General features: G+C 44.9%; 1 protein-coding gene across 1 annotated transcript in view; it reads left to right on the forward strand.

The window, feature by feature from the left end:
- Positions 1-12,865: 12,865 nt before the first annotated feature.
- Positions 12,866-27,995, forward strand: part of Pinx1 (PIN2 (TERF1) interacting telomerase inhibitor 1) — a 60,448-nt gene continuing 45,318 nt past the window's right edge. Inside the window, exons 1-5 of the mRNA XM_021181999.1 lie at positions 12,866-12,997; positions 16,874-16,983; positions 18,760-18,852; positions 21,213-21,291; positions 24,941-25,033. Coding sequence (XP_021037658.1) covers positions 12,979-12,997; positions 16,874-16,983; positions 18,760-18,852; positions 21,213-21,291; positions 24,941-25,033 — 394 coding nt within the window. The 5' untranslated portion in view covers positions 12,866-12,978. The remainder of the gene's footprint in view (positions 12,998-16,873; positions 16,984-18,759; positions 18,853-21,212; positions 21,292-24,940; positions 25,034-27,995) is intronic.

The following is a 27,995-nucleotide window of genomic DNA, read 5'->3' on the forward strand; positions in this document are numbered from 1 at the left end:
GTACTTCATTTTAGAGGGAGCCCATGCTTCCTCTAATGGACAGATTTTAACCAATCACAGAGTACTTCCTAGACTCACATCACCACTTCCCACTCAGTGTCAAAGGCAGGGAGACTTCCTGATGGTGCAGAGATTCTTTCTAGGCTGGAGACATAAGTCTACCCACTTATGCAGGTCATTAGGAGGAAGCCCAGGGACCATGCTACCAGCCACGGCTCACAGATGGGACACAATGCATTCTACATCCTACACAGGTCTAGCTAATCCTGTGCCCAAAGCAACTATTGTGCTAAAATAGCCTCCTTTAAAATCAGCCCCAAGATTCACCATCAAATAGGGCAGAGTGTGGCTTTCTTGGGCTTGGACTCCAGAGAGCTTCATGAAGAAGGCCAAAGACCGACAGGCAGGGTTTGCAGCTTCTCCAAGCTTCTGGCCTGCTGTTGTCTGTGTCCAGTACCAAGTGTTTGCCAACCCCCATTGGTCACAGAAAGGGTAGCCAAGTGCCTCTCCAGTACCTCGTGAACCTCCTAAAACTCCCCATCGTCCTGATAATCCAGGTCTCAAGAGGCAAGTCTTCCACAGGCCCCCTGTTCTCATGCCCCACTCATGGACCTGGTCAATTCTTTTAGCCAGCTTCCTCTTTTCCAGTTTCTTGCCCCTAGGTGAGGCTCAGGAGGTGGGCCACCCATTCTCAGATGTCCTTCTAGATGCTTGATTTTTTTTTTCCTTCCAGTACATGAGACCTTGAGAGGCACTGTCTCCTTGGCAATGGCCATCCATTTACCAAATGGAGGACTCTGGAGGACTCTGGGCCCCTACCCTCATCCTCCCTGCTTGCTTCTGTTGTTTTGTTTTGTTTTGTTTTGTTTCTGTGCAGTAGGTGGCACCACACTCTCTCCCAACATCCTGGAACAGTGACTGACCAGCAATGCATTGTGGCCAGGAGGCTCACACATTGTTTTCTAAGAATAATGGGGAAAGCTCAGTGATGCAGGACTCCCGTGGGATCTTCCATTCTTTAACTCCAATTTTCTAGTTCTTTTCTCGTTTAAATTGTTGTCAGTTTTGAAGGAATAGACATCTCGTGCTGGCGAATTGTGCAAAACACCACCCTCTCTCGTTCCTAGCGTTGGAAGGTGCAACCCCTTAAGCGCCCTGTCTCTGTTAAGACCTCCATCTGTTTTTCTGAGTTGATTTCAATTGGTGCATTCTCACTTATCAGGGACCTCTGATTATAGAACAAAATCAGCTACTTATTCTAGTTACTGTAAGCAAACATAACTTTTACTGTAATTTGAAAACCCTTGCACTGTAATGGTATTTAAACAAAAACAACAAAAGCAAATCCTGTTGAAACTGATTTTGTATTTTTGATTACATCTGGATTTTCACATTTTTGTATCCAACCATAACCACAGCAGAGCTTCCATAGCTTGTGTTCAAAGCCTTGTTTTCTTTCCAGGTTGAAGTCTTAAGATTGTGTTGACGCCAAAAGTTTTAGGGGGCAGGATTGGGGCCTGAATAGTGGCACTTGTCATGGAGAAGGCCCTGCCCTGGCGCCAGGGAGACCTTTCCTAGAAGAGCAAGCCTCGCTGCATCCCATTGCGCTGTGAGTTCCCACAACAGCTCACATCTCCAACAAAATCAAGGCCAATGGTTTGGGTCCAACCTTTGCCTGGGACTCTCTCGACTGAGCGGCCACCACCCCTGCATCGCCCAGCGTCCTGGGCAAGGGAGGACGTTTTTAAAAACACAAAACTTTTGGAGTTGATTTGTGATTATGATTTCTTTTCCTTCCCGCTGGAAACGTGCTGGGCAAAAGACAGCATGATGTTACCGCCCCTCTGCTTCTCCAAACCGATACAGCTGTTGTGCTCTTTTGTTTCTTAGTGAAGAGCATTCTAGACACAGACCTAAATACGAACTCTTTGCCTCCTGTATTTCCAGTTAGCAATTCTCCCCGTGTATCCTAACTGTTGACGCGTTTTCCTTCTTAGCATTGCTTCTCATATTTTACTTTATTTTTTTACTGAACAGCAACAAACCCACAAAGGAACAAATTCTCTCTCTCTCTCTCTCTCTCTCTCTCTCTCTCTCTCTCTCTCTCTCTCTGATGTGTAATGTTGTGGTGTCCAGATTCTGTATAAAAATATGTATATGATGTATCTGATATCTGGCAGCCACTGGCTGTTACTTTAACAATATAATTAACAAAAATGCATAATGTTGGTGTTTGATTTTTTTTTTTTTTACAAAAAACTAGTTAAGATGTTGTGTATTTTTGCATGGTTAAAATGTACTTAGTGCATTAAGAAGTGTCGTGGAGGTGCACAGTGAACAGGCCAGTTTATTTTTTAATCGTAATGGTGACTGGTTGTCAACCAGACTTAGTCCCAATGATGTCTGTCTGCTTTCCTTTAGCATAATTCTATTTATAACTTGTGTTTGGTACTCAAGGTTCAACATAGCATATCTATCTATCTATCTCTATTGTATTTACTGTTCCTTAGAACCAGGTTGTGGAAGTTCATTCATCAGGTACAGCTGTCTCCATTGCTGATTTCTGTTGAATTACGTTCCACTGAACAGCTGAGCAGTCCCGCTCTAAAGCACCAGGCCCTGGAGACAAGGGTGGGCATCTCTCCCTCTGAACAGTACAGTGGTTTTCCCTTATCATGGAACATTATTTTTTCAGTCCTAGTTACATAAAGGAGAAGAAAGGACAAGAAGGTAAGTGGAAGTCTAAGAATTATTTATATTTTATACACAAGAGTACATATAATATATTGTAGATAGAAAGGCAGACAGATGGTAAATGTAGAGTTAGGAACACCATGGGAGATGGTCAAGGATTCAGAAAGAGATGCAGGGCTTTTCTTGCCTGGAATGGCACCTGATCCACATGGAAGACTGAAGAAAAACAGATGGCCTTGTCGTGCCTCAGTTTCTTCATCTGTGAGATCAGGAAGAGAGGTGACAGAAAGGGAGACAGTTACCCTTCCTGGGTCTTCAGTGTACTTAATGCAGAAATGGGTCCTGAGCTACCTGTAAGGTTGAACTGCTGTCTGGAGACAACACTTGCAACTTCTCCCCTCCCCCTCAGGACACCTAGACTTGCTCAGGGGAAAGACTTGTATTAACGAGATTATTAATGCCAAGATTTCCACATCTCTTCAGCAAAATGGTTCCCTCACAGAACAGACAGAGGGGATGTGGCAGCATCTCCAGTCAAGGGAGTTGAGTTCTTGCCCTAGAATCTATACTCTCTTTGCCAAATAGGCATCTGTGGGCATGTTTAGTCCCTGGGTGTGCCACCCCATCTTTCCCCACCCCAGACTCTGATGGCAACCCTTGCCAGGATCCAGCATGCACCGTTGTGGTGCTGTGGTGTTTGGTTCCAGGCTCTGTGACTCTCTTGCTTTTCTTGGGCAGATGCTTCACCCCTTTGCAAACAGGCTGCTTCCTCCTTCCCAAGCTCATGGCAGTTAGGTTCCCAAGGTCCTGGGGCTTACTGGTCTTACAGAAAACTATCTGTCCAATGGCCAACTGAATGAGAACAAGTTCTTGACTGTCTCTGTCTGTCCCCTCTTCAGAGTTGAGGACTCAAAACACACTTCATAGGCATCTTCCTCCTTGTGGGCACTCAGGTGTAGGTAACTGTGAGTGTCTCGCCCATTGCTGTCATCTGCAGGTGGCCATTTTCCAGAGTGTATTGAGTACATTTCCTCTTTTCCCTCAAAGCCAAGGCTGGATGCAGAGAAACATGTCGGCACTGTTCCTCTCCTGCAGGCCCTCTGTGGCCAGGGTTCATGGGGAGCAAAGCCAGAGTGCTGATGTTGGCCTCCAGTCTCTAGGAAGGAGGCTGTGAGGACACTGACTTGCTACTTCCCAGGAACAAGCTCACTCTCTGGGTATAAAGCTGTAGAATTCAGCCCTTACTCTTGTCTGTTCCAGCTGACAACATCTGGTACCTCAGACCTGAGTGCCAGAGAAGCCCGGAGATCCCTGAGGACCTGGGTCCTCCTTTTTACAGTTGAGGCAAGCCACACCCAGAGAGAAGAAATAATGCGCAGGGGAGCTCGGCAGAACTGACGGAGCCATTTTCTCTCTCTCAACATAGGACCACCAGCTCACAGAGCTCCTTTAAATTTATGAAATCTGTGTGGACTATCCCCAACCACTGTGCTTGACTTTCCTAAGCATCTTCCATGATCATGGTTGATGGGGACACACAGGTCACATCTCACTTCACGGCCTGCAGGAGCCAAGTGAAGAAGGCTAGTATGTAGGACAAGGAATGAGCTGGTATCCTATTTATCTTTGCTTTTGAAAGGCACTGAATAGTGATGACACTATCAGCAGATTCTCCATCTTTGTCCTTCCCGTTCAAGCTCTTCAGCTGGAATCTGTTTTGGGTGTCTTTCATGATCACAGTAGTCTATCCGTATATCTTCCCATCCCTGAGACCCCACCCCTGACTTGATAGTTTCATTCAAGGTTGTCTCCATTCATTCCAGGAAGAACATTCTACGGCTTTGTTTGTTGTTTGTTTGTAAACAGTCTTTCTCAGAAAGCCATGGCGTTGATCTGAGGAGTCTTTAGGGTTACTTTAAGTTTTCCATGTTTCTTCATTGCACATCTCTGTCAACTTTTATCTCTGAGGAGCCACCAGAAGTCATCAAGTATGTTATTCATGCTAAATGGTAGTTTCAAGGACCTCCATAAATGTCATTTCCCCAACAGTGACGCAGCCTCCTCCCCTTCCTCTTGTAGGGAGCTTAGTGACCCCGTTCTTATGTGGCCATTGTTTTCCTCTGGAGGACCCTTGAGATTTGTCCCTTATAAAGATTTAATCTAAAATGTGCTTTTATATGACCTTTTGGAACACAGTCCACAGCCTGCTGAGGAGGCCCCTTGAGTTTTACTGTATTATCATGGATTAGGGCCACTAGGCTTGTTCTGTTGGCCCCAGCTTCCAGGTCTTAAGAGTCCTTTTCCCCCTTTGTCATATTACACAGAGAAACTTTTTTTTTATTCCAGTTACACTGGAGGCTGTTTCTTGAAAGAGATCAAATTCCTGAGTTGGAGATTTTTAAAGGGCTTTATACCTTCAAAGAACTGCTGTCCCAGCCCTTTACAGCCTACTCCCAAGGGGCAGCTTCCCTTCCTCAACCAAGTCCCCCTATTCACTCCAGTCAGCCCAAGAGAAGCCGGTGCTGTAGCCAGAAGCCAAAAAGGACCCTGGGCATACTTGGTAGTGTTCTCTGAGATTTCCCCCAAACCCCTGCAAGGTAATGGGTCAAATGTTAAAAGTTCAAGGTTCTTCCTTGAATTCTATGGCTACAGAAGGCCCTCTAGTGGCTCTTTTGAAAAATGGTGAATTTATATGGCTAATAAGCCACACAGCCAACTTGTTCCATCAGGAGAAGGAGCTGTCACTACTTCAAATTAGGAGCATAAGCCCTAAAACTAATATGCTTGATATTGGCAATAACAATTATCATTATTTTCTCTTTTTAAAAAGCTAAGAAACAATCAAATTTGCAAACATTCTTTCATAACCTAACTTAAAATGACTTCCCTGTGCACCTTCGGATGTCATCTCTGCATTCCTAGAAAACCTTCCATTTTGTCTGTTACAATTGGTTTTCTCTGTTCCCATATTCTGAAACTCTTCCAAGAATAGGCAAGGCTGATGAGCAAGCACACTACTTGGCCAGCAGCTGATGCCACACACCAGCCACTGTTCACAGTAGTCCTCCAGCCCAGGGATGCTGCTCCACTGAGTTCAGCAGGCTCCTCAGGATACATGCAGGGCTAGCAAAGCAACAAGGTGCCTGCCAGGATTATGTTCCTGAGGCTCATGGACAGGAGTTCTGAAGAGTGCTGCCTGCTTCCCAGTATGGTATGACCAGAGCCAGAGAGACTATAAAGGTGACTGCAATGTCCCAGTGGCTGTAGATAAATGGCTGGACTGTAGTTTATTCTCTGTAGCCCCTTCCCAAGTGGCTTTGAGTGATCTGTCAGGGAAAGGAACAGATAAGCTAGATTGCTTCTTAGAGGATTTGGCTTGTACTGTGTATCACTTAGAAGATAGGTTTAATTGTGCACTAAAGTAGGATTCGAGAAGGAAGTCATCCACCAGTCCTCCTTAGCCATGATCAGTTAACTTGCTGCCAATATTGTTTTGTCCACATTCCTACAGTGTGCTTGCCACATTTTTGTTGATGGTTTATTGCTGTAATCCTTACAGTCCTGTTACCCACTTTCTTTGGGTCCAAATAAGACAACTCCTACCACAGAGGGACCAGGCCTGGATCTAGCCCAGACAGCTGGCCATTGTAGTGTTTTCTCTTGCAAATGTCTCATCCCCACCAAGGTCCTTTAGGGAGCTCCTGAATAATTTGCATCTAGCATCTTCCAGCTATTCCTGCAGGCCCTAGGCATCTCATAAAGAACCTTTTCTGGCTTGCTATCACATGCGGGAGGATGGGGGATGGCCTGATTTACCCAGGTCATACTTGGTTTGTATGCAGGGATAGCTATGTCCTTTGGCAGAAAATATCCCCAGGTCCCCTTCTTTTACCCCAGAGCCTTAGCAGTCAGACCACCCAGCCTCTTGCCAGAGGTTAGCCCAAAAAAATAGGTAGCTGTTCGAGGTCACTCTTCCCATAGCATTATAAGGGTCATTTCCTTTGTCCAGAGCATGGAGAAAGAGAATAATAGTTCTGCTCCCCTTTATCTTCTGCATGTCTCCTTCTGAGTAGATTCAAACCACAAGAGCTTTTTCCCCCACTCCCCAGAGGTCATGTGGAACCTCACAGTTCCATAGCCCTTATAGCTATCCTTCCATCTGCTCAGGGGAGGGTGCCCAATCTCCAGCCGAGTGTAGGTCTTATGGTACATGCAAGCATCTGGCCTGGTTTTCCAGGATGTATGGTGTTCAAGGCCACTGAGACAGACCAGCAAGACGAGAGCTGGGGTCTTGACCTAACTTCTGCATGAACCTTGGTGCTTCCACCTGCCACTCACCAGAAAGGGACCACAGGAAACAGTCTGGAGACTAGAAACTGGTTAGGTTGCCCCAAGTCTTGGATGAGCCTTCTTTCCATGGAGCCTCCCAAAGGGCAAGCCCTCTGCTATTGTGTACTGTAAACCCATGCTCCAGGAGCTGAGGTTTGCTGAGCTTGGGGAAAGTAGCTGAGGAGAAAGGGCCCCCTTCTCACCTTTTGTTCACCTTTGACCTGGCTGAATTTAGCTGCTCTTAACCTCTAGTTTGCTAAAGTCCTTATTGCCTTAATGACCACCTACCAAACAGTCAGAACCAGGCGAGAAGTCCCTCCCATAACATATCTTGGAAGCCTGCCTGTCCCCTTCACGCTGCTGTGCCTGAAAGGAGACCACACTCCCTCTCCAAAATCCAGGGCCCATCTCTCACTGACAGAGCAGTGTTCCCAGGCTAAGGACAAACCCAGGACTGCTCAGGCTGAGAGATGCCCAGTGCCCATGGTGGCCACCGTTGACCCTGCTCCATCCTTTGGTCTCCACTGCTTCAGATCTGGACTCCTCCCTATCCTCCACCTCCACCTCCCACCCAGAGATCCTTTGCCCCATCATGCTCAGTGCTGTTCCTGAAGACCATGTAGACTTTTCTGTTCTCTGGAACATTCTACTCAACTTCGGCTGTAGCGCATCCATCCCTTCAGCCTCTCCACCAAGCTCTTTAAGTGAAAGGCAGTGGCTGTCTTCCCTTGGACAATAATGAATGTATCTACTGTAAGTGCAGACCATGTAGAGAAGTGGCTGGGTTCAGAAAAAAAAAAAAGAGGGTTTTTGTAAAGCCTGTTTATTTTTTTAAGTCAGTTTTGAGCATTTCTATTTTATCACCCTTCACATGGTTTTGGGGAACCCAAATTGTATCAAGGTCTCATGCCAAAACAAGCCAACCGTTGCTTTCTTCTCCTTTCTCCTCCATGCACCATGATTTCAAAGATTGTTTTGGTGTCGTTTTAAATGTTTTCTTGTGACATGTACTGACGATAAAAGTCATCTTGACAAAAAAAAAAAAAGATTTATACATGAATCAGAAAGTATTTATTTCAATTTTGTACCTTTCCATTTTAATACATTATAATGTATTGACTCAACTGAGATAATATAAACAGTTCATTTTAATAACACGTGTGTGTGCCTTTTCCTTTTATATATAGTGGGGTGGGATAAACTCTCCTGGGGTGGAAGATGTCAGTGTTAACTGCCCTTAGGGTGACCAGAGGGAGACCTCCCCTGCAACAGAAGCCTCTGGGTTGGGGGTTGGAAGCAGCTGGTGCCTTTGGGAGAGGAAAAGATGCTGAAGCAAGGAAGGATGGAGGTAAGTGGTGGCCTCCTGGGCAACGCTGACCCCTACCGTGCTCTACCTTGTACTGGTCTCCCCTCTGGCCTGCTCACTCTGGCCTTGCAAAGGAAATCCAGAGACACTTAAATTGAGAAGTTAGAGAGGAAGACTCCATACTAAAAATATGTGTAAGGGAATATGGACTAAAACGTTCTGGGTTGTGTTTTCTGGACATAAACTTTTCCTTCCTAATGTTAAAGTCCCTGCAGATGACTCATGGAAGTAAAATGCCTTCAGACCAATCCAGAGGCCTGCAGCAAACAGGCCTCTTATGCTTCTATTAGAATGCTTTCTGGAGTGCATCTGCATGCCCATATTCATGCTGATTGACTTTGGAGAGCAACAGTGGCTGCTGTTCCTCTGGTGACAACCTCAGGCGTTGTTCCTCTGGTGTCTTTTACCTTTTGTTTGAGGGAGGGTCTGTCACTTACCTAGACCCTCAGGAAGTATGTTAAGCTAGTGGCTAGTAAACTCTAGGGATTTGGCTGTCTCGACCTTCTAACTTGCTGTGGATGGGATCACAGGCATGTACAACTATAACCCACCTTTTTATGTGGGTTCTGGATGTTTGAACTCAGATCCTCATACTTGCAAGAAAATACTTTACCCTCTGAGCTATCCCCTAGCCCCTAATCTAGCATTCTATTGTGATGTAGGGCAAAACACAAAATGGGATATAATCATACTCCATTTTTATGTCTTTTGCTGGAAGGTGAACTGAAGGTGGGTGGAGCTAGCAGGGAAGCAGGGCAGCGGGAGGAGAGATGTGTCTATAGGACTGCAGCTGCTTTTAAAGCATCTGCAGCAAACAGACAGCAGTAGCAGGAATTATGGACGTAATCCTCTACTTTCCCTTGCATAATCTGAACATGGTTCATTTCAAGCCGTGCAGTCTGGGGGAAAGGGGAAAGTACATGGTTTGAGAGAAATCCTCGTCAAAGGCAGGGTGTCTTCCTCTCCTAGGAGAAGAGGGAGAGGGAGCAAGGGATAGGGAGAAAGGTGCAGAAAGAGTACTATGATCAGACTCAGCAGTCCACGACTAAGAGCGGTACACAAGTCTCAACAATTGGTCCATATCCCTTAATGTCCTATTTTCCTAGGTACCCACAACTTTCTACACATAGAACCTTTTTAAAAAGCTTCATTTTTGATTACTTTTAGTTATGTGGACTGAGATGTGAAATGGAGTGCATGTGCTTACATAAGTCAGGAGAGGGTGCTGGATTCTCTGGAGCTGAGTTACAGGCAGTTGTGAGCTGCCTTACATGAGTGCAGGGAATTGAAACTGGGTCTTCTGCAGGAGCAAGGATTGTTCTTAACTACTGAGCCAGCTCCAGTCCTATCCTCATGTCTTTCTATGCTCCCCTTCCTGCATACCCTATCTGTCTTTCCCAGGAGAAACACTAAAAGCAGCAGCCTGCCTTTGCTTTTGAATCTCTCACCCATCTTCTCTTAAAAAATATGTGATCCTAGCCTGGGGTCGGGGGCTGATGACTAAATTGTTTTATGGTTCAAGTCAATAATTTAGAAATGAATCAGAGGTCAATTATATAAAATACATATTAGTCCTATGAAGGGGCAAATCTGAAGATGTATGCACCGGAAAAAAATCACAGGGATTCCCTCTGAAACACTTTTCTAAAATTCTTCTGCACTGGTGGCAATTTTTGACTCACAGTATTTTCAGCTGTTTAAAGAGGGGCTGGGTTCTGAAGAAGATGTGTGAGGCTTGTACTGGTGTTTGTTAACTAAGATTCCTCCTCCAAGTGTGAGTGCATTCACGCTCTAAATATCTGCGTCCAAGGAGATGACAGGAGATACTGCCCTCAGTTATTGCGCTTTGGAAAGATGGCTCTGGAACTGAAGATTGTTGCTCTGTGCCAATGTGTAATTTGTCTGTCTTAGTCCATTTGAGCCGTTGTAACAAAATACTTAAAGTGGCTTATAAATAACAGAAAATTATCCTTCAAGGTCCTGGAGGCTGAGTCCAAGGTCGAATGGCTGCCAGATTTGGTTTCTATGAGGGCTGATTCCTGGTTACCAGAGGCTGTCATGCTGCTGCATTCTTAGAGCATATGAGAGAAGAGGACATCTGGCTTCTCTCTCTCTCTCTCTCTCTCTCTCTCTCTCTCTCTCTCTCTCTCTGAAAAGCACCAATCCCATCCCGAGGCTCCTCGGTCATGATCATGCACACACCCCCTTAAAGGCACCACCTCCTCATCCCATCTCCTTGGGGGTGAAGGTTTCAGCCCATGTCTTATAGTGGGTCTGCCCTTCTCTCTGAGCTTCCTTGTCCCTGCCAGTTGTGGGAGGGACTATTGCTAACAATCCCCGAAGCTACCAGGGCCAACTGCTGCCATGCACCCCACCCCTAGGACATTACTGACCTCTTATCAGCCCCTGGCCATTCTGTGTAGTAAAGAAGCAAGCATGAGCATATTTTCTGATGACAAGACAAGCATCGATTGAGCTGTTCCCTTTTCTATCCTCCTTCTCCCTTCGCCCATCTTTCTTTTTCTGTTTTGAGCTGTGACAACTTTTACTTTTTACCTCTGATGTTTCAAAAAAGTCACCTTGAATCGGGAATTCCACTCAGCACAGTCTTTCTTCCTGGGAACAGCACACCATGGCTAACTCTAGGAAAGGATACGGCGACCCCTTGCTCAGTCAAGTTCAGGCTACACATGGCTGAGTTCCGAGCCCCATTAGCCAATATTAATAATGAAAGAGGAATGACGGTGGAAGGCACAAATGAATCATGTCAACCTGCTCTCTTCCCGGAGAATCACTGAGGATTTAGCAGAGAGCAGGAGTTTCACTCTCACAGCTACAGAATATTTTTTACATAATGCATGCTAAACTTCACACTGTCAGTCTCAGGAACTTTTCTGGTTGTTTTTTATTTCTATAATGATTAAATAATTTACTAGCTTACTTTTTTTTTTTTTTTAATCACCAAGACTAGTTTCTGCTCTAGGCAATGCCAGGATAGAAACAAGTTCCCTACAGTGCCCTAATAAACTTGCTTCAGACTCCAGGGCTGCGTGGATTGCATACTTTCCTTTCTGTCCTCTCCACACTTGCTCCTCCAATTCTTCTTAAACTGGGGTTAATGGACAAATAGAAGTTTACGATGCTCCCCAAAGATGTTTTCAAACAAACAAAGGACAAAGACTTTCAAAGGTAACTGATGCTGTGATCCAGGAACACTCACCAGGAATTCTACTCTTTGGCGAATCCGCCTTGTCCCATAAAGATCTTTTAGAGAGGAGTGAGGGGTTATACATCAAAGCTGGTGTCCTCACGGAATGTGAGGAAATGCTCCTGTGTGCCCTCCTTCTTTAAAGTTCACCGTTTACCTGGGCTTGGACTTGGTTATCTAGATCAGGAACCCTGGCCCAGGGAAAGGGAAAGCTGGAAAGGATTTGGGGCAAAGCCCAGATGTCCTAAGCAGGTGATTTGGTCAGACCCAGCCCCATCACCACACGGTCACATTTACTGCCTCTTCTTTCTTGTTAATAATTGGTGGTCAAGCACACAATCATTCTTGGCTGGGGGCTATCAACCTCCTCATCTTACAGGTAGGTAAAAGTGACAGTCATGCCTAATTCTCAGGTCCTCTAGCACAGCCATATTTCACCAGCACACTGCATCATAGAAGTGTTGCACTGAGTGCATTGGGGGGTCTACATGGTATCTTGTTAGGTCTGATTAAAAAAATGGATGTGAGCTTCCTAAGGAAAGACAAAACGAGGGAAGAAGAGCCTCTGGAAGGTAAGGGCACTGGCCGGTGCTGAAGGTATGGCTAAACAAAATAGATTTGAGAAAAGCTAAGGTCTATATTGGAAGTTGAAGCCTTGACAAAGAAAGGGACGTTGAAGGGAGAGGCTAGAGGAAAACAGGGCAAATAAACAGCGTGGGAGATAGTTGAGGTCACACTTCTGGAGGAGACAGGACAGCAAAAAGAGGGAACAGAATGTGACAGGACGCATTGAGCAAATGCCAGAGAGAGCGATGGAACTGGGAAAGGCCTCTGGGATTTAAATCTGTCACAGCGAAGACCACAAAAGAGTTAACATTTCTCGGCCGTTAAGCACAAAACCACGGTGCTTCATTTGACTTTGCCAGCTAGGTGGCTGTTTCTGCCTTCTCTCCCTCCCTCCCTCCTCTCTCAGCATCCGCCAATGGGCAGAGGTAGAGTGTAAAGAGCATAGGTCCCTTCCACAGTGCCAATACCTTCCTCTTCGGCCGTCTCTCCAGCTCTTTAAATGTACCCATAGTTCACAGAACCCCGGACAACTCTAAGGTTGCTTGCACACCCGCTTTCAGAGTTAAAACTGCGAACTGCGCACGTCCCAGCTCTGCCCCAGCCCTAGAACGAATCTCAGTCCCGCAAGGCGGGTCCGCCCCTCCGCTTCACGCACTAGGTAGCGAGTCGCGCGTTGGTGACGTCAGTAGTACGCGCCCCAGCGAAGCTCTCCACCCGGCGTGCTTGCCTAGCCGGCTTTTTTCTTAACCGCGCTTCAGGTTCCTCAAAACCGCTGGGCGTCAGGCCAGAGGCAGCGTTCGACAAACTTGAGACAATGTCGATGCTAGCAGAGCGTGAGTGTCTGCCGAGCTGGACGACCGGGAGATGGGATGACGGGGGCGCGGGTGTCCGGGCCCGAGTGGGGACAACAGTGACTGCAGGGCCCGCGAGGGGACAGAACAGCGAGGTCCGGCAGACTCAGTTCCTGGTACTAAAGGCTCGGGTCGTGCGCGCACGCATGCATTCCGACATTCAGGACACCGAGTCCCAGACTGTTGTCCCTGGCGCTGGCCAGCGTGACCACCTAGGAGGATTCTTTCACTTTTCCAGGCTCGAACCAAGTGTCCTGGGGCTCCACAAAGACAGGTCCCATAGCATCGCTTCAGGGCCTGAATTCCAACTGTCCAAAATGTATTGGACCCAGAGGGGGAAAAAAAAAGCAGAAGGATTACAAGTGCCAGGCAGTGATAAGTCCCTGACAGGAGTGCAGGCTGATGAATGGTTTTAAGCGAGACTGAGAGAGAGTAGCAGTGGTTAGCCTCTGAAGTCCGAAGCTACTTTGTTTCTAAATGAGACTATGTGTAGCTATGGATTCTTGCCACCAGTTGGCAGTCGTGTGATGCTCTCAAAGAACTGGCTTTTAACTTTTCCTGGAAGTTGTGTAGCTATCAAAGAACATAAACATATTATTTTCTTTTTTAAAAGATGCCATCGTGTCTATCGGGCAGTGGTGGCGCACGCCTTTAATCCCAGCACTCGGGAGGCAGAGGCAGGGGGATCTCTTGAGTTCGAGGCCAGCCTGGTCTACAGGGTGAGTTCCAGGATAGCCAGGGCTGTACAGAGAAACCCTGTCTCGAAAACAAAACAAACAAACAAACAAAAATGTCATTGTGGCGTTTTAGAACAAAGCATGTTTTAGTGGAGCACACTGCTCTTCCTGCAGGCAGCTCAATAGGTTATAGACTGGAAACTGCCCTTTCTAGGTAGATCCCTCTTCCTGGCAGTTCACCTGGTCTCTACTTCCATGAAAATGAACTATTCTCTGCCTCACCCAGGCTTTAAAGATTTTAGTGAGGTAACTAGATGAATCTAGTTTGGAATGTCAGTGGTATACAGGATGAACAAGTGACCTGACAGCCAGTTCCTTATGCAGCAGGGCAGTGCATCGTGGGTCAGTATGTGACAGGGATGCCTTTCTTAGGGGAGAGGCAGGCTCCTTACAGACCTTGGTCAGCAATCCTTGGCAGGCATTCTCCACACATGGGTCTGACACACACATGCAGAGCACTGGTTAATATGGCTGTCTTTGCTGTGCTCATGAGCAAGACAGTATTGTGCTGAGTATATTATATACCAGGTTGTTGAGCTGGTATATACGGAACAAGTTTTTGGATCAGCTTTCCCTCCCCAGGTATAGCACTGCAAATTTGAATCCACAACTCAGTTTGCTTTGTGGTGCCCACCCCCCCCTGCATGCTTATAGTGTTTCTTGGTTTTGCTGGGTGTTTATAGATAAGGATCCCTACTGATTTTATGTGCAACACAGTGAGCTCTTTTGAGTAGAGGTTGTGATCTTTTTCAGTTTTGAGGCCATTGATGTTAGTGTGCTTAAATGAATGCCATGGGTTAGCAGTAATGACATTCAACCTCTGGATTTCTTACTTGGCCACACCTTTAGGGGTTCAGATTCGTGTTCTATTGACCTAGCGGGTCATAGTCTTTCCTCAAATTTGTGACAGTGAAGCCAGATGTGATGGCTCATGCCTGTGATCCCTGCCGAGTGGTGGAGGATGGCCACCAATTCAAGGCCACCCTAGGCAGATAAGCAGACAATAAAGCTACAGTGATAAGCTTGAGTTCTTAGGGACCAGTTATTTATATTCATTTCAGAGAAAGCTTTACCTGAAACCCAAGGCTGTTCCCTTATTTCAGCTATTCATTCCTTTTTCCTTTCTTCCTTTACTTCTCTCCTATCAGACACCTTTATGTGTCCATGCATTTTTATCAGGTGCCACTCTGGACAGAGTGCTTTTTATCTTCCTCCCTGTAATGAGGTGTAAGGATGAAGGATTGATTATGACACTTAAGGGAGGGAAGATGGGTATAAACACCACAGTGCAAGTGGTGTGTGAAGTGCCACAGATAGTTCTGGAGGCTAAGTGAATCCATTACGGTGTTGACTAAGAAGAGATGTATCATCTGTTAATCATGATGTTCAATTGATTCTTTCTAAGGCCATAATGACTTGTGTATTGTGAATTTAGAATATAAGTTGATCTGGGCATGGTGGTACACACCCATAATGTCAGTACTTGGGAGATAGAGACAGTAGGATCAGAAGTTGAAGGTACATTAGCTACAGAGCAATTTTTTTAATTAAAAAAAATTTTTTAAAGATTTTTATTTTATGTGCATTGGTGTTTTGCCTGTATGAGGGTGTCAGATCCTCTGGAACTGGAGTTACAGCCAGTTTTGAGCTGCTATATGAGTGCTGGGAATTGAACCCTGGTCCTCTGGAATAACGGCCAGTGCTCTTAACTGCTAAGCCATCGCTCCAGCCTGATACATAGCAAATTTAAGGTTAACTTGGGTGCTACATGAGTCTCCATCTTACCAGTGCCTTAAATAGTAAGTGTTGAAATGTGTATAAAAGGTTTTGGGCTTTACTTGGGGACAGTAGGCAGATTTTGATCTCTTAGACTCAGCTTTTTCTTTCTTTCTTTCTTTCTTTCTTTCTTTCTTTCTTTCTTTCTTTTTTCAACTTTTTATTGATTCTTTGTGAGTTTTACATCATGCACCCCAGGCCCACTCAGCTCCTTCGCCTTGCAACCTCCCCCACAAAATAAAATACATACAAACAATACAAGCCAAGCATAGAAAACCTAACATCACTGAAGCTGTAGCATGTCACAGTGTGTGCCCAGTATGTCCTGCTGTCCACACAGCTTCACTTGCAAATGTTCGTTGCAGTGAGTCAGAGGTCTGGTTCCAGATCTCTGGCTTCTGTGACACCATCAATATTAGATCCTCATTGGGACTCCTGGTTATCCTGCTGTTGTCCTGTGTCATGGAGATCCTGTAGCTTAGAATCAGCAGATTCTGGTCCTTTCACATGTCCCAACCATTCACAGATGATATAGATTTTGGGGTGGGCCAACTCAAATCCAGGCCAGGGTAGTGGCTGAGCTGGTCAGCCCCCTGACTTTCACTTATCCATACCACCAGAGCAGGCGAGCTCTCCAGCACTGCTCCAGCTAGCCCATCCAATGCCACTATCCGCAGGAGGCAGAGTCAGCTCTCCTGCTCTCAAGCTCTAGGCCTGGCTCACTCACACCCACACTCCCAGAGCCAGTTCCACTGTGCTGCCCAGTCAAGGTGTGGGGACTCTTTCTCCTAAGTGCTGCAGCCTATGAGGGGCTGAGACAGCTCTCCCACCCTCACACCCTCAGGGCTGACTCACCCATGCCTTTGCCATCAGGGACAGCTCCACCATGTTGTCTAGGCGATGCAGGGCCTGTTCTCAGACTTGGGTTTTCATATCAAAGAGGTAAGAATATTTCCCTTCATTGAGATACTGTGGAAGCTGAGTCTAATATATGTGTAGCATTTGGCCTATAACATGCAACAGTGAGTGTCATGGTGACTACACCTGCTGCTGTGAAGGTGTTCACTGAGAGGCTCTGGTTACTGCCCGTGACTGGATAGGGAAGGCTCAAATAGTGGCCTATTAAATATTTTGCTTTGTCTCTTAGAAGGAATAGTTTACTTTAAATTTAACAAGGCCAGTTTTAATGTCAGGAATATGTAGTTACTGAGAGTACCAGGGACAAGGTTCTGTCTGTAAGCCCCTTGAACACTAAATGTGTCGTGTTGTATGAAGCATGTGCTTGACTCGCGTGTGTTCTTCCAGGTCAAGACTGGGTGCTGATGAGATACCTTTTTGTTTGTAGGGCGGCGGAAGCAGAAATGGACTGTGGATCCCAGAAATACCGCGTGGAGTAATGATGATTCCAAGTTTGGCCAGAAGATGCTTGAGAAGATGGGGTGGTCTAAAGGAAAGGTAGCAAAACTCTAAAGTGTCCACACCATGTCAGGAGATTAGGACTCAGAAGACATCTGTCTTAGAATCTGGGAGAACTTTAGGGTTCAGATCAGGTTTTTTTTCTTTCTTTCTTTTAGATCAATTTAATTGATTTTGGAGAAATAAATTGTGACCAGGTGGTAAATTATACTTGAACATAAATACCGGGTCCTCTGGTTTATCAATTCAATTGCTGTAATTAGTATCTTTCTTAGATATTTTTTAATTCATTTCACATGAATTCATACTTAAGCCTCAGAATTTTGTGTTTTCCAAGAGTGGTTCTTAATTTTCCTTTGTAGTAGATACATGTTTTCTTGGGTTTCTTATATTTTGCAGTGGGGCTTCTACTGTGAAACTGCTTCTGTCAGGGTTGCAGGGCTCTTGTGTTTGCATCCAATGGGCATATGGTATCCTTAAGTCACCTCACCCGTCAGCAGCGTTCTGAGCAGTGTCTGCTCTGTTGAACTCTGTTGTGGTAGCCTTCCCACCCTTTTTCTTGCTTTATTCTTTATGTCATTAACCACCTCTATCTAATTCAGCCATCGACTTTGTCTAGACCAGTGGCTTTCAACCATGGGCCACAGCTCCTTCAGGGTCAGGTGACCCTTTCACAGGGGCCACCTAATAAGCCTATTGGAAAACACAGATATTTATATTATGATTCCTAACAGTAGCAAAGTTACAGTTATGAAATAGCAATAAAAATAATGTTATGGTTGGGGTCACCACAGCATGAGTACCGTATTAAAGGGTGGCTATGAAGCCACTTTTTGCTTCCTCTCCTCAGGGGAACTCATGTGTTACCAGGCATTGGGTTATACCTCCTGGCTGTGATACTTGAGTGGCCATGTCAAGATTAATTTTTATTATAAGCTTCTTATACCCTCAAGTCTTTTCCTTTCTAGGCTTTCCTGACTTTCAAAAGTGGTGCTTATTCCTGCATTCAAACAATGCTGCCTCCCATTGCTCTTCTTCCTTCCTACGTCCATTTCAGCATACAGGAAGCAGGCAGGCCTTTCAAACTGCGCTTTAGATCCGGTTGCTCCCTTGTTGAACATTGTTTCCAAGGAGTAAAATCTCCATCCCTGCTCCACAGAACTTTCAAGGTTCTGTGAGGTTCTTTCTCATTGCAGTCTCTGTCCTTGCTCTTGGTATGTCCTACAACCTTAGGTGTAAGAGCTAAGTGAGGCCAGGAACCTGGAGTACTCCACCTTCTTTCTTGATGTCATGGTGCAGTACTAAGTAACAGAGAGTGCCATGTGCTCCACATGCTCCTGTGGGCTTCTGCCACTACTGAGGCAGTGGCCTGCTCCAGAACATGTGTAAGATGGATGTTCAGTGTCTTCATGAACTCTTTATTGGCTCTGGGGCTCAAGAATCAGCATTGACAATTAAGAATGCATTCTTGGTGCAGTCTCTTCCAGAGCCCTCTGGGCTGATGGTTCTCGTTCTTAACCTTCCTGATGCTGCGATCCTTTAATACAGCTCTTCATGTTGTGGTGATCCCAGCCATAAAATTATTTTCATTGTTAATTCATAACTGTAATTTTGCTACTGTTATGCATTGTTATTTAAATATCTGAGATGCAGCATATCTGATATGTGACCCTGTGAAAGGATTAGGTCACTACCCAGAGGTTGAGAACTGCTACCTCAGGCTGTGGACTTTTTGAATAGATGGTGAAGAAAGAGGCAATTTCTCTTTATAGCTGAGAGAGCTATATTTAATCTCTTTCTGTTTAATCTCCACAGGGCTTGGGGGCTCAGGAGCAAGGAGCCACAGAACATATTAAAGTTAAAGTTAAAAATAACCACCTGGGACTTGGAGCTACAAACAATAATGAAGTGAGCAATTTCTCCATGTGTGTTTTGCATCATTGATTTGTGTCAACATCAACATTGGGATTCATGCAATGGGATGGTTTTAAGTCACGAGTGTGATTCCTGCTTTGGGTGAAGAAAGACACAAGAGCACATGGCTTACCTGGTCCTCATCCTGTGCGGTGCATCCACCACCTTGCCTCGTCCTCCTGAATCCTTTACTTAGTCAGTGGCCTCGAGAGGCACTCCTGTTTTTATAGCTGAACTTTGTAAAAAGTCTTTTTAAAGAAATGTTCATTTCAGAATAAGATCAATTTTTGTCTTTACCCACATCCTAGTATTAGTTTGTCTTGTTAACATGGGTGGCTTTGAGAGTGGGGAGTGACCAAAGAAAGCTGTCGTGCTTCCGACTGTTGGTGTTCCACAGTTGGTTACGTGTTCGCTCTTTTTTTTTTTTTTAATTTTATGTATATGAGTACACTGTAGCTGTACAGATGGTTGTGAACCTTCATGTACTTGTTGGGAATTGAATTTTTAGGACCTCTGCTTGCTCTGGTCAACCCTGCTCACTCAGTCCCTGCTTGCTCCTACCCAAAGATTTATTTATATTTATACATAAGTACACTGTAGCTGGCTTCAGATACACCTGAAGAGGGCATCAGATCTCATTACGGGTGGTTGTGAGTCACGATGTGGTTGCTGGGATTTGAACTCAGGACCTTTGGAAGAGCAGTCAGTGCTCTTACCTGCTGAGCCATCTTGCCAGCCCACGTGTTCTCTTGAACACAGACTCTGCACGGACACGGCTGTCAGAGTTCCAAGTTCAACACCAACCTACTGCTTCCCATTCAGAGGCAGGCCTGGGAGCTTTCTTCCTGAACCCTTGTAGCTAACAGAACCCAGTTAAAAACTGGGTGAATTACTTTATGTAAACTGAATTGCTTCAGTAATTTGGTATCTCTGGCTAGAACAGCTTCGGTTCTCTGGAATAACAGCTAAAATTTTAGCCACTAAAGAAAGAGTTTTTATAGTGTTGACTGTGAATGCTGTTTTAAGAAACACAAAGCATGCTTTATGTACATTCTTAGGGGAAGCATGTGTCCTGGAAATCTGTATGCACACCTTAACTTTTCAACTAACTTTCTTTCTTTCTTTCTTTCTTTCTTTCTTTCTTTCTTTCTTTCTTTCTTTCTTTCTCTCTCTCTCTCTCTCTCTCTCTCTCTCTCTCTCTCTCTNTCTTTCTTTCTTTCTTTCTTTCTTTCTCTCTCTCTCTCTCTCTCTCTCTCTCTCTCTCTCTCTCTTTCTTTCTTTCTTTCTTTCTTTCTTTCTTTTCTTGGCTGGCCATGAGCTCACAGATATCTGTCTGCCTCTGCCTCCTGAGTGCTGGGATAAAAGGTGTGTGCCACCACACCCTGCTTAAACTTTCTTAATAAGAAATGCTTGTGTATAGTGCATGGGGCAAACTCCTGCTCAGAAACCCTGCTTCCAACTGGTTCTCATTGTTTTGAGGACATTATTAGTGAACATCTTACAGTTGAATCTCACTGATTCAGAGACTTAGGGTCTCCTTCCACAGAGTTCTGTGAAGTTGCTGCTGACACAGTAGTTAGAATTCAGCAGACTAGTCCAAGTTTTTGTTGAGCAAAGAGGAGGACTCTGCTCTCACGGTTGCTGTTTTTCATGTTCATGGTGTGTGCCTGCCTCCCACCTCCAGAGTTTATTTTATTTTAATGGGTATGGGTGTTTTCCTTGTGCCTTTGTGTTGGTACCACATACTTGCAGTACCCATGGATGCCAGAAGAGGGTGTGGGCTCACTTGGGACTGGAAATACAGACAGATGTGACTTGCATCGTTGGGGGTGTGGGAGTGGGAGGACACAACAGAAATTGAACCTGCATCCTCTGTAAGCCAGTGTGCTTATCTGCTGAGTCATGTAACCAGCTCCCAGTAGTCTCTCTGTGTGAGAAAACACTAATTTTATATTGCTCTAGTGTAATACTCTAAATGTTGCCATTACTTTGTGTTTGCTCTGACTTAACTGTTGATGGGTCATCCACATTTGAGATACGGGTGGGAGCTTCTAAGCAGCTTCCACTAAATATATGTATTTATATTCTGTTGACTTTTTGGTGCTGGGAAACAAACCTGGGGCCTTATACATGCAAACCAAGGACTCTGCTACTGAGCTTTGCCCTAAATACCCCCTCCTTGATGTGGATCTGCTTAAATCTCATTTCAGGTTTATACTATTTTGTGAATCCAATTAAATAATATTTTAATGAAACATGTACAATTTCACATTAACGTCAGATTTCTGTTCCATGTCTGTGTTGGCATTATAGCAGGTTTCAGGCTTGCCTCTCACACTTTCTGGTGCTTCCAGGACAACTGGATTGCTCACCAGGATGACTTCAACCAGCTTTTGGCAGCACTCAACACTTGCCACGGTCAGGAAACAGCAGGTAAGGGCACTACTACTGCTGCTCCTCCCATCAGAGTCATGCTCCTGCCGTAGGCCTTTCGGACCTGAGTCGCTGATGGACCCGATACTCTTTTTATAGTCTAATGTCACTGTCACTGAGTGAGCTTTTGCTCCCTGATCCGTCTTGCTTGTCCTAGCAACATTTTCAGTTGTCACAGCTGTGGACATGTTACTTGTATCTGGGAATGCCAGGACCATGACTAAGCGTTCTGCAGCAGAAACAGCTGTGGCTCACAGCAAAGAATGCTTAGCTTTTTTGGAGGAAACAGCAGGGCATATTAAGAAGGGGCACTTGGATGCTTCTAGATACTGATAGTGCTGGTGGTCTGACCCTGTAAGTGGTGATGGAGGGGTTCACTTTATAATTCTTCAACTATACAGGTTTTAAGTGTATCTATATGCTATGTACACATTGTGATAAAAAGAATTGTGAACATTTCTTGAGTGTTTCTGGCATAAAGTAAAATACACCATATGAAATTAATGCTATGTAAAGACTAAGATGAAAGTCAGCTAAGCCTTTGACTACCAGAAACTGCACCTTGGTGAGCATCTGGTGACGTCAGAGTGTCATGACTAGGACATCACTCAGGCATGAGACGCCTTTGTCACTAGTGTCCTCATGGACCTTTGAACCTGGGATCCTTTTCTCACAGTTGTCCACACCCCTGTTCTTAGTCATGGAAAACTGTCCTGTGCTGGGTTCGACCTGGTTACTGTCACTGAGTGCTTAGTGCCTCCGAGAGTGCTCGTAACTGTCAGGTCACAGAGTTCTAAGAACCGATCTCCAAGATCCCACAAAGAAGGGAGACCTGGGATGGGCTGTGTGGGTAGAGAAGAGGTGGCTTGTTTTTCAGATTTTCAGGGATTATCTGGAAAGTTCCATTTTCCTCAGTCTGATGGTGTCATAATCACTATTTTCTAAGTGAGAAGTGCCATTTCAGTTGTTGGGACCCTGGCTCACTCAGGCCTGGCCTCCCTTGTCCCACACTGATGGCCAAGGCTGGCAGAGGACCTGCAACAGCCCCTCCCAGAAGTGTTTAAGCAGGGGCAGGCAGTGGGTGTTGTGAAGGACCCAGGGAACTGAGCTGTTTGTAAGGAAGGCTGTGTTTGACTTCACAAATGATAGTTGGCCTTCTTCATCCTCCTCCTCCAGGGTCAGTCTGCATGGGCTTCACTTTCCTTGGTGCCCAAACCTGTAGTATTTTAAATGATGTCAAAGCTGCATGCAGCTACCAACTTGTAGATATTTCCTGTCTGGACCACTAGAGGGGGCCAGTAGCCCTGCTGCCCAGATAATGCTTTTAGAGAAGCTTGTCTGTGACACCACTGCCACCCAGAACTGTGCTCTCAGAAGATTCCTTTTAGGGAAAGCCTGTCCCCAGGACAGACCTGCAGAGCTTGTTTTCCTGTGGTGCCATCCTTTTTGAATGCATTGTCTTCATCCATGTGAATTTTTTTTTTTTACCATAGTCATGCATTGCTTGACATCGTATTTAATGGTAGCTGACATAGGAACCTAGCATTCTTTTCTCTTGTTAAGATTCCTTAGTAAATTCAAACTGTTTGTTTTTTAGCTAAGCAGACCTTTTGTTTTGTTCTCTTGTAGAACACAAGAGTCAGAATGATCTTTTAATTTCATTTTTAAAAGTTACCTTTTTCATATACTTGGGTGTGGTAGTGTGTTTACAATGTCAGCACTAGGGAGAAAGAGGCAGGAGGGTCTGTTCAGTGTAAGCCTCGTGTAAACTGTCAGTACATGGTCAGCCCATCTTATACAAGCAGAAAGGGCAGGGGCTGTCAATAAAGTACTTGTCCCATAATCGTGAGGACATGAGTTCAGACCCTCAGCAGCCATGCCAAAAAAAAGACTCATAGTGACTGTAACCCCAGGACTGGGGAGGAGAGATAAGGAGGATCCCTGGAGCTCACTGGCCAACCTTCCTAGCCAATCAGTCAGTTCCAGTTTCAGAGAAAGGACCCTTTCACAAAATAATAATATATAGCAAGATGGAGAAAGACACCTAACATCATGCTCTGGCCTCCACAAGCGTGCGTATGCTTTCACACATCACACACATGCAGACATCAACATAAACAAGTCTATAATCTTACGTGTGTGTGTGTGTGTGTGTGTGCATGTACACACGGGAAGAGCTATCCTGTCTTGCTTAGGCATAGCTTAACAGGTTCACATTAGCATTTCGAGGGCACTTTCTTCTGCCATAGTAACTGCATATTAACCTTCTGATATTTTGCCATTCATTATTTTAAATATTTTGGGGTGGAAAGTGGGTTGCTGAGAAGTTGTTAAATATAAATGTGTGGTTTGAAGCAGCATCCTCAAAAGTTTTTACTCAGGTATCCCTGAAAAGAGCTTTGAAAGTGTGCCCTAACACTTACAGCAACCCTAGATGCCTGTGGTGAATGGCAGAGGTTGATGCCCACTGTCTTCTGTTTAAAGTATGTAAGCATATACTTCTGTATTTGCCAGAAAGGCTCTAGTTCATAATTCCTTTCCTCTGAAATAACATTTCCATCTCATGTACACCACTGTATCTTATGGTAATATGTTTATTCTTAATTTTTTATATAATTGTGTTTTGAGTTAGGGTTGTTAGGTAGTGCGTGGTGGCCTCACATTCATGATCCTCTTGCCTTAGTCTCCCAAGTACTTCGATTATAAATTTGTACCACTATGACTAGCTGTAAACACTTTTATAATGGGCTACATTGTTTCCTAGTGAACGCAACACTTAATACTAATGCTTTCTTTTGGGTTAAGTTATCATAATTAGCATATTACTATTAGCATAACCAGAAAACATGTTATAAATTCTGATAAGTATTCATAAATAAAGCAGGAAACTCTCTGGCCTTGTGTCTTGTTAAGTTGAAAGGTAGTTTTGATGAAAAGATGGGGGCCTGTTAACCATATCTGGGTTGCTCACTGATCCCAGAGAAGGGGTCCTAAGGTGATATAGAGCATGGGTGAAAGGAGAGCCATGTCGGTTGTGGCCTTCTCCATGGAGGAATGCCTGTGGACTCCCAGAGACAACGTGATCCCCTGGCTCAATCCAGGCTCAGGTCACAAGGCGTCTTTGAAACCAAGAATAGCTCTGGTGGGACCCAGTGCAGTGGCTTAAGGAGCACTTAGTAGCCCTTGCTGAGCACTGTCTTCACAGTGTTCCCAGCCTGCTCTGCTTCATGCCCCATTTTGAAATTACTGGGAACTCCTGGGGAGATATGGCTACCTAAGGTGTGGCTCAGTGGGCTTGATGGATTCAACCCACCACTCCTTACTGCAGGTGATTAAATGATATTCTAGTATCAGGCTGTGTTAATGTGCTTAGCCATGTTGAAAAGCTTTCGTGTTACCTTGGTATTGTACTGCTGCGTGTAAGACCATGAATCATGTGTAGATTCTGGTCTGAAGATATTTTCATTTCTCTTCTTTGAGAGTTTTATTGGCTAGAGAGAACCTTGCCTGACTTTACTTTAAAAAAAATTCCAATTCTTAGGTAACAGTTCAGTAATAAGTTTTTGACACTCCTATAAAGCTTATGTAAGTAACATCTTTGATGAAGAGAAAGAATTACACAATGTTAATATTTTACTTCTTTTTAAAGAGTCCTCAGACAACAAGGAAAAGAAATCTTTTAGCCTTGAAGAAAAATCCAAAATCTCCAAAAACCGGGTTCATTATATGAAATTCACAAAAGGTGAGAGCTGGCATTCACTTGTTGGAGTATGTATTTTGGCACTGGGTTTCCTGAGGCACTGTGACTCTCGTCCAACACTGAGCAGTGGCTGCTTGTTTGAAATTCTGAACGGGAGGTCTGGGCAGCCTAGTGGATTGATCTGCAGCAGCCCTGGGTACCAAGGGCTCAGTATGATGGCAAGTTCCCTGTGCTGACTTGCCAGGAATCTTATTAAAGTGCTAACTGGGGTGCAGTGGTTCCAAGAACAGCCCAGGGGAGGCTTCAGACTGGGTAAGTCTCTGTGTCTCCCGGCTGAGAGCGGAAGTCGGTGTCTGGTTAGAGGAGATGACAATGCTATGTAGCTAGATGAGAAAATAATTTGATTTTGTGTTCTTCATCTTGACAAAAGGCTTTTAGCCTTTTTTTTCAGTTCTTAATGGTTGTGGAGGATAGTTCCTGTTATTTGGCAGTTTGGATCATTAATTATATCAAATCTACACTGTAATGATACATAGTCTCCATAAGTTCTCCATCTCATGGAGTATCGCTGTAGGCATCTCATGGTCATGGCCAGGGTGGTGTCAAGATATGCAGTGGTTGGAAATTGGGCAGCAAACCCTCCTTTGCTCTTCTCCACCTTCCTGGGACATTCATTCCCACCTTCCCCACATAGCTTCTCATTGGTGGGTGCACATTTCCTCTATAGCCACTAGGTGGCAGTCGTGTACAGATGAGAAGCCTCTACTTTGCTTTAAACAAGTCTCAGCTGTTTCTGTAGAATGGCCACAAGCTCTTTATTACATGCTGTATTCCGTGTGCGCTAGGTGTGATGGTTACTGCTCTGTGGTATCCATACACTATTTGATTGTTCTTTGGGAAATTATCCAACAGACCAATGTCTGTTCCTGTCTCTATGCCAGGAAAAAACATATCTCTTTGCCTTGGTCTTGGCATTTTGGGGTTGTTTAACTCCTAGGACCTACCTTAGTTGCTGTGGGAGACATTTCTGACTGGAAACTGTTGCTAGTAGCTCTTCTTCAGGGCCAGGTCCCCAACAGGTAGAACTGGGTTTGGAAGAAGTGAAAGGCATGGCAGAGCCTGGGGTTAGGGGACAGAGTGACTTCCAGGCTCTGTGGGAGGAGAGCTGCAGTCCCCTTTGTTCCCTGTGTGGTTTAATAGATTTTTATATAATTAATGATCCAAACTGCCAAATAACAGGAACTATCCTCCACAACCATTAAGAACTGAAAAAAGAGCCTGGCGTGGTGGCACACGCCTTTAATCCCAGCACTCGGGAGGCAGAGGCAGGCAAATTTCTGAGTTCGAGGCCAGCCTGGTCTACAAAGTGAGTTTCAGGACAGCCAGGGATATACAGAGAAACCCTGTCTTGAAAAACCAAAAAAAAAAAAAAAAAAAAAAGAACTGAAAAAAGGCTAAAAGCCTTTTGTCAAGATGAAGAACATAAAATCAAATCCTTTGTGCTATCCATTTCTTTTTCATAGGCAAACACTTTTTTGTTGGCGGCTCATGAGGCTTCTAACAGGACTTATCTTTACCACACCATAACCCATATAGACCAGAAAACTGCTTTGCTGCCCCTTAGTCCCTGGTCCCGTAAGCAACCCTTCTTATTTCATTAGACACTATAGGAAGACTACAGACACTGCAGAAGGGTGTTGCAGAGCACACAGATGAATTCACTTTGGATGACATGCAGCCTCCCCCACTCCTTCCCCTCTAAATGCATGTAGTCTTCTGATTGTCCTTTAGAACCTGACTCATCTGAAGCAGTTGCTGAAGTTAGGATAAACCTCCCTAAGTTGCTTTAATCTGCTGGATATTGGCTGTGTCTGCTTTCTATTCCTGGTTCAGCCACTCCCTTGCTGGTGACCCTGTCAAACTGCTTGGTGTGTGATACCTTCATTTCTCTCTCACAGTGAGGTTTGCATATTTATCAGCCCTGCTCATGAAGAAAGGAGGCCTTACTGTGCAGAGAAGAAAGAGCTGAAGGGGTATTATGCTAAAGGGAGAGGAGGTGTCAGGAAATAGAGGACCCAAAGGCTGGGAATAAGAAAGGAAGAGGAAAAAGGAGTGGAAATCCAGGTAGTACAGGAAACAGCAGATAACCACTGTCTGCACCATCCAGTGCAAGTTGGTGTTACAGTTCTTTTAATTTCCTAAAAGCTGTTTCTTTCAGTTGTTCTTGTCCCTGGGTATGAATGACAAACATGAACTGTTGTTATCCTAAAGGAGCCTGTCTGGGTCTGCGGAAGCTGGCTTCTGGCTGGTGCTCTCCCAGACACTTCCCTAACCACTTCCCTTCCTTCAGACTCTGTTTCCTCTTCTGTAACAGAGGAGGTATTTGCAAGCTGCCATGAAGCTCAGTGAGGCTCTGTTCTGTGGTTTGTGAGACATGACCCTTCTTATGGAACGCATGCTCTTCCAGCATTGTGGAAATAGGGGATTTGATGTTCATGATGAAGGTTCCTAGTTCCCTTTGCTAATGAGGATGAGTCACATCATAAGCCCCTATGTGGTCCAGAAAACTAAAACGTAGGGAGGCAGTTCCTCTGTACAGCCTCTGAACAGCCTGCTGAAGACCTTCCCAGAGCAAGAGAAGCCTTTGTGGTGGTGCACGACTTTAGTCCCAGCAGTGGGAGAGAGAGGCAGCAGATCTCTGCATATAAAGCCAGCCTCATGTACATGAAAAACTACAAAATGCCTGGCTAGAGCAAGTGGTACTGTAATATCTGCTACTAAATTCCAGCTACATTAGTCTTCGTCCTGATGCATAATTACTTCTTTTTGTAGCTTCTACTTGGTGATTTGATTTGGAATAATAATTATGTAATTTTAAGTTATTATCATCTATATTTGTTTGAAATCTAGCTCCTCCCACTGTTGGTGTATTCTTTTACTATTTCATTGAGTTCTTATGTCTATCATACTTCTAACCCTTATTCCACCCTAATCCTTCTCAACC

This window comes from Mus caroli, chromosome 14 (assembly GCF_900094665.2).
Source record: "Mus caroli chromosome 14, CAROLI_EIJ_v1.1, whole genome shotgun sequence".
NCBI lineage: Eukaryota > Metazoa > Chordata > Mammalia > Rodentia > Muridae > Mus > Mus caroli.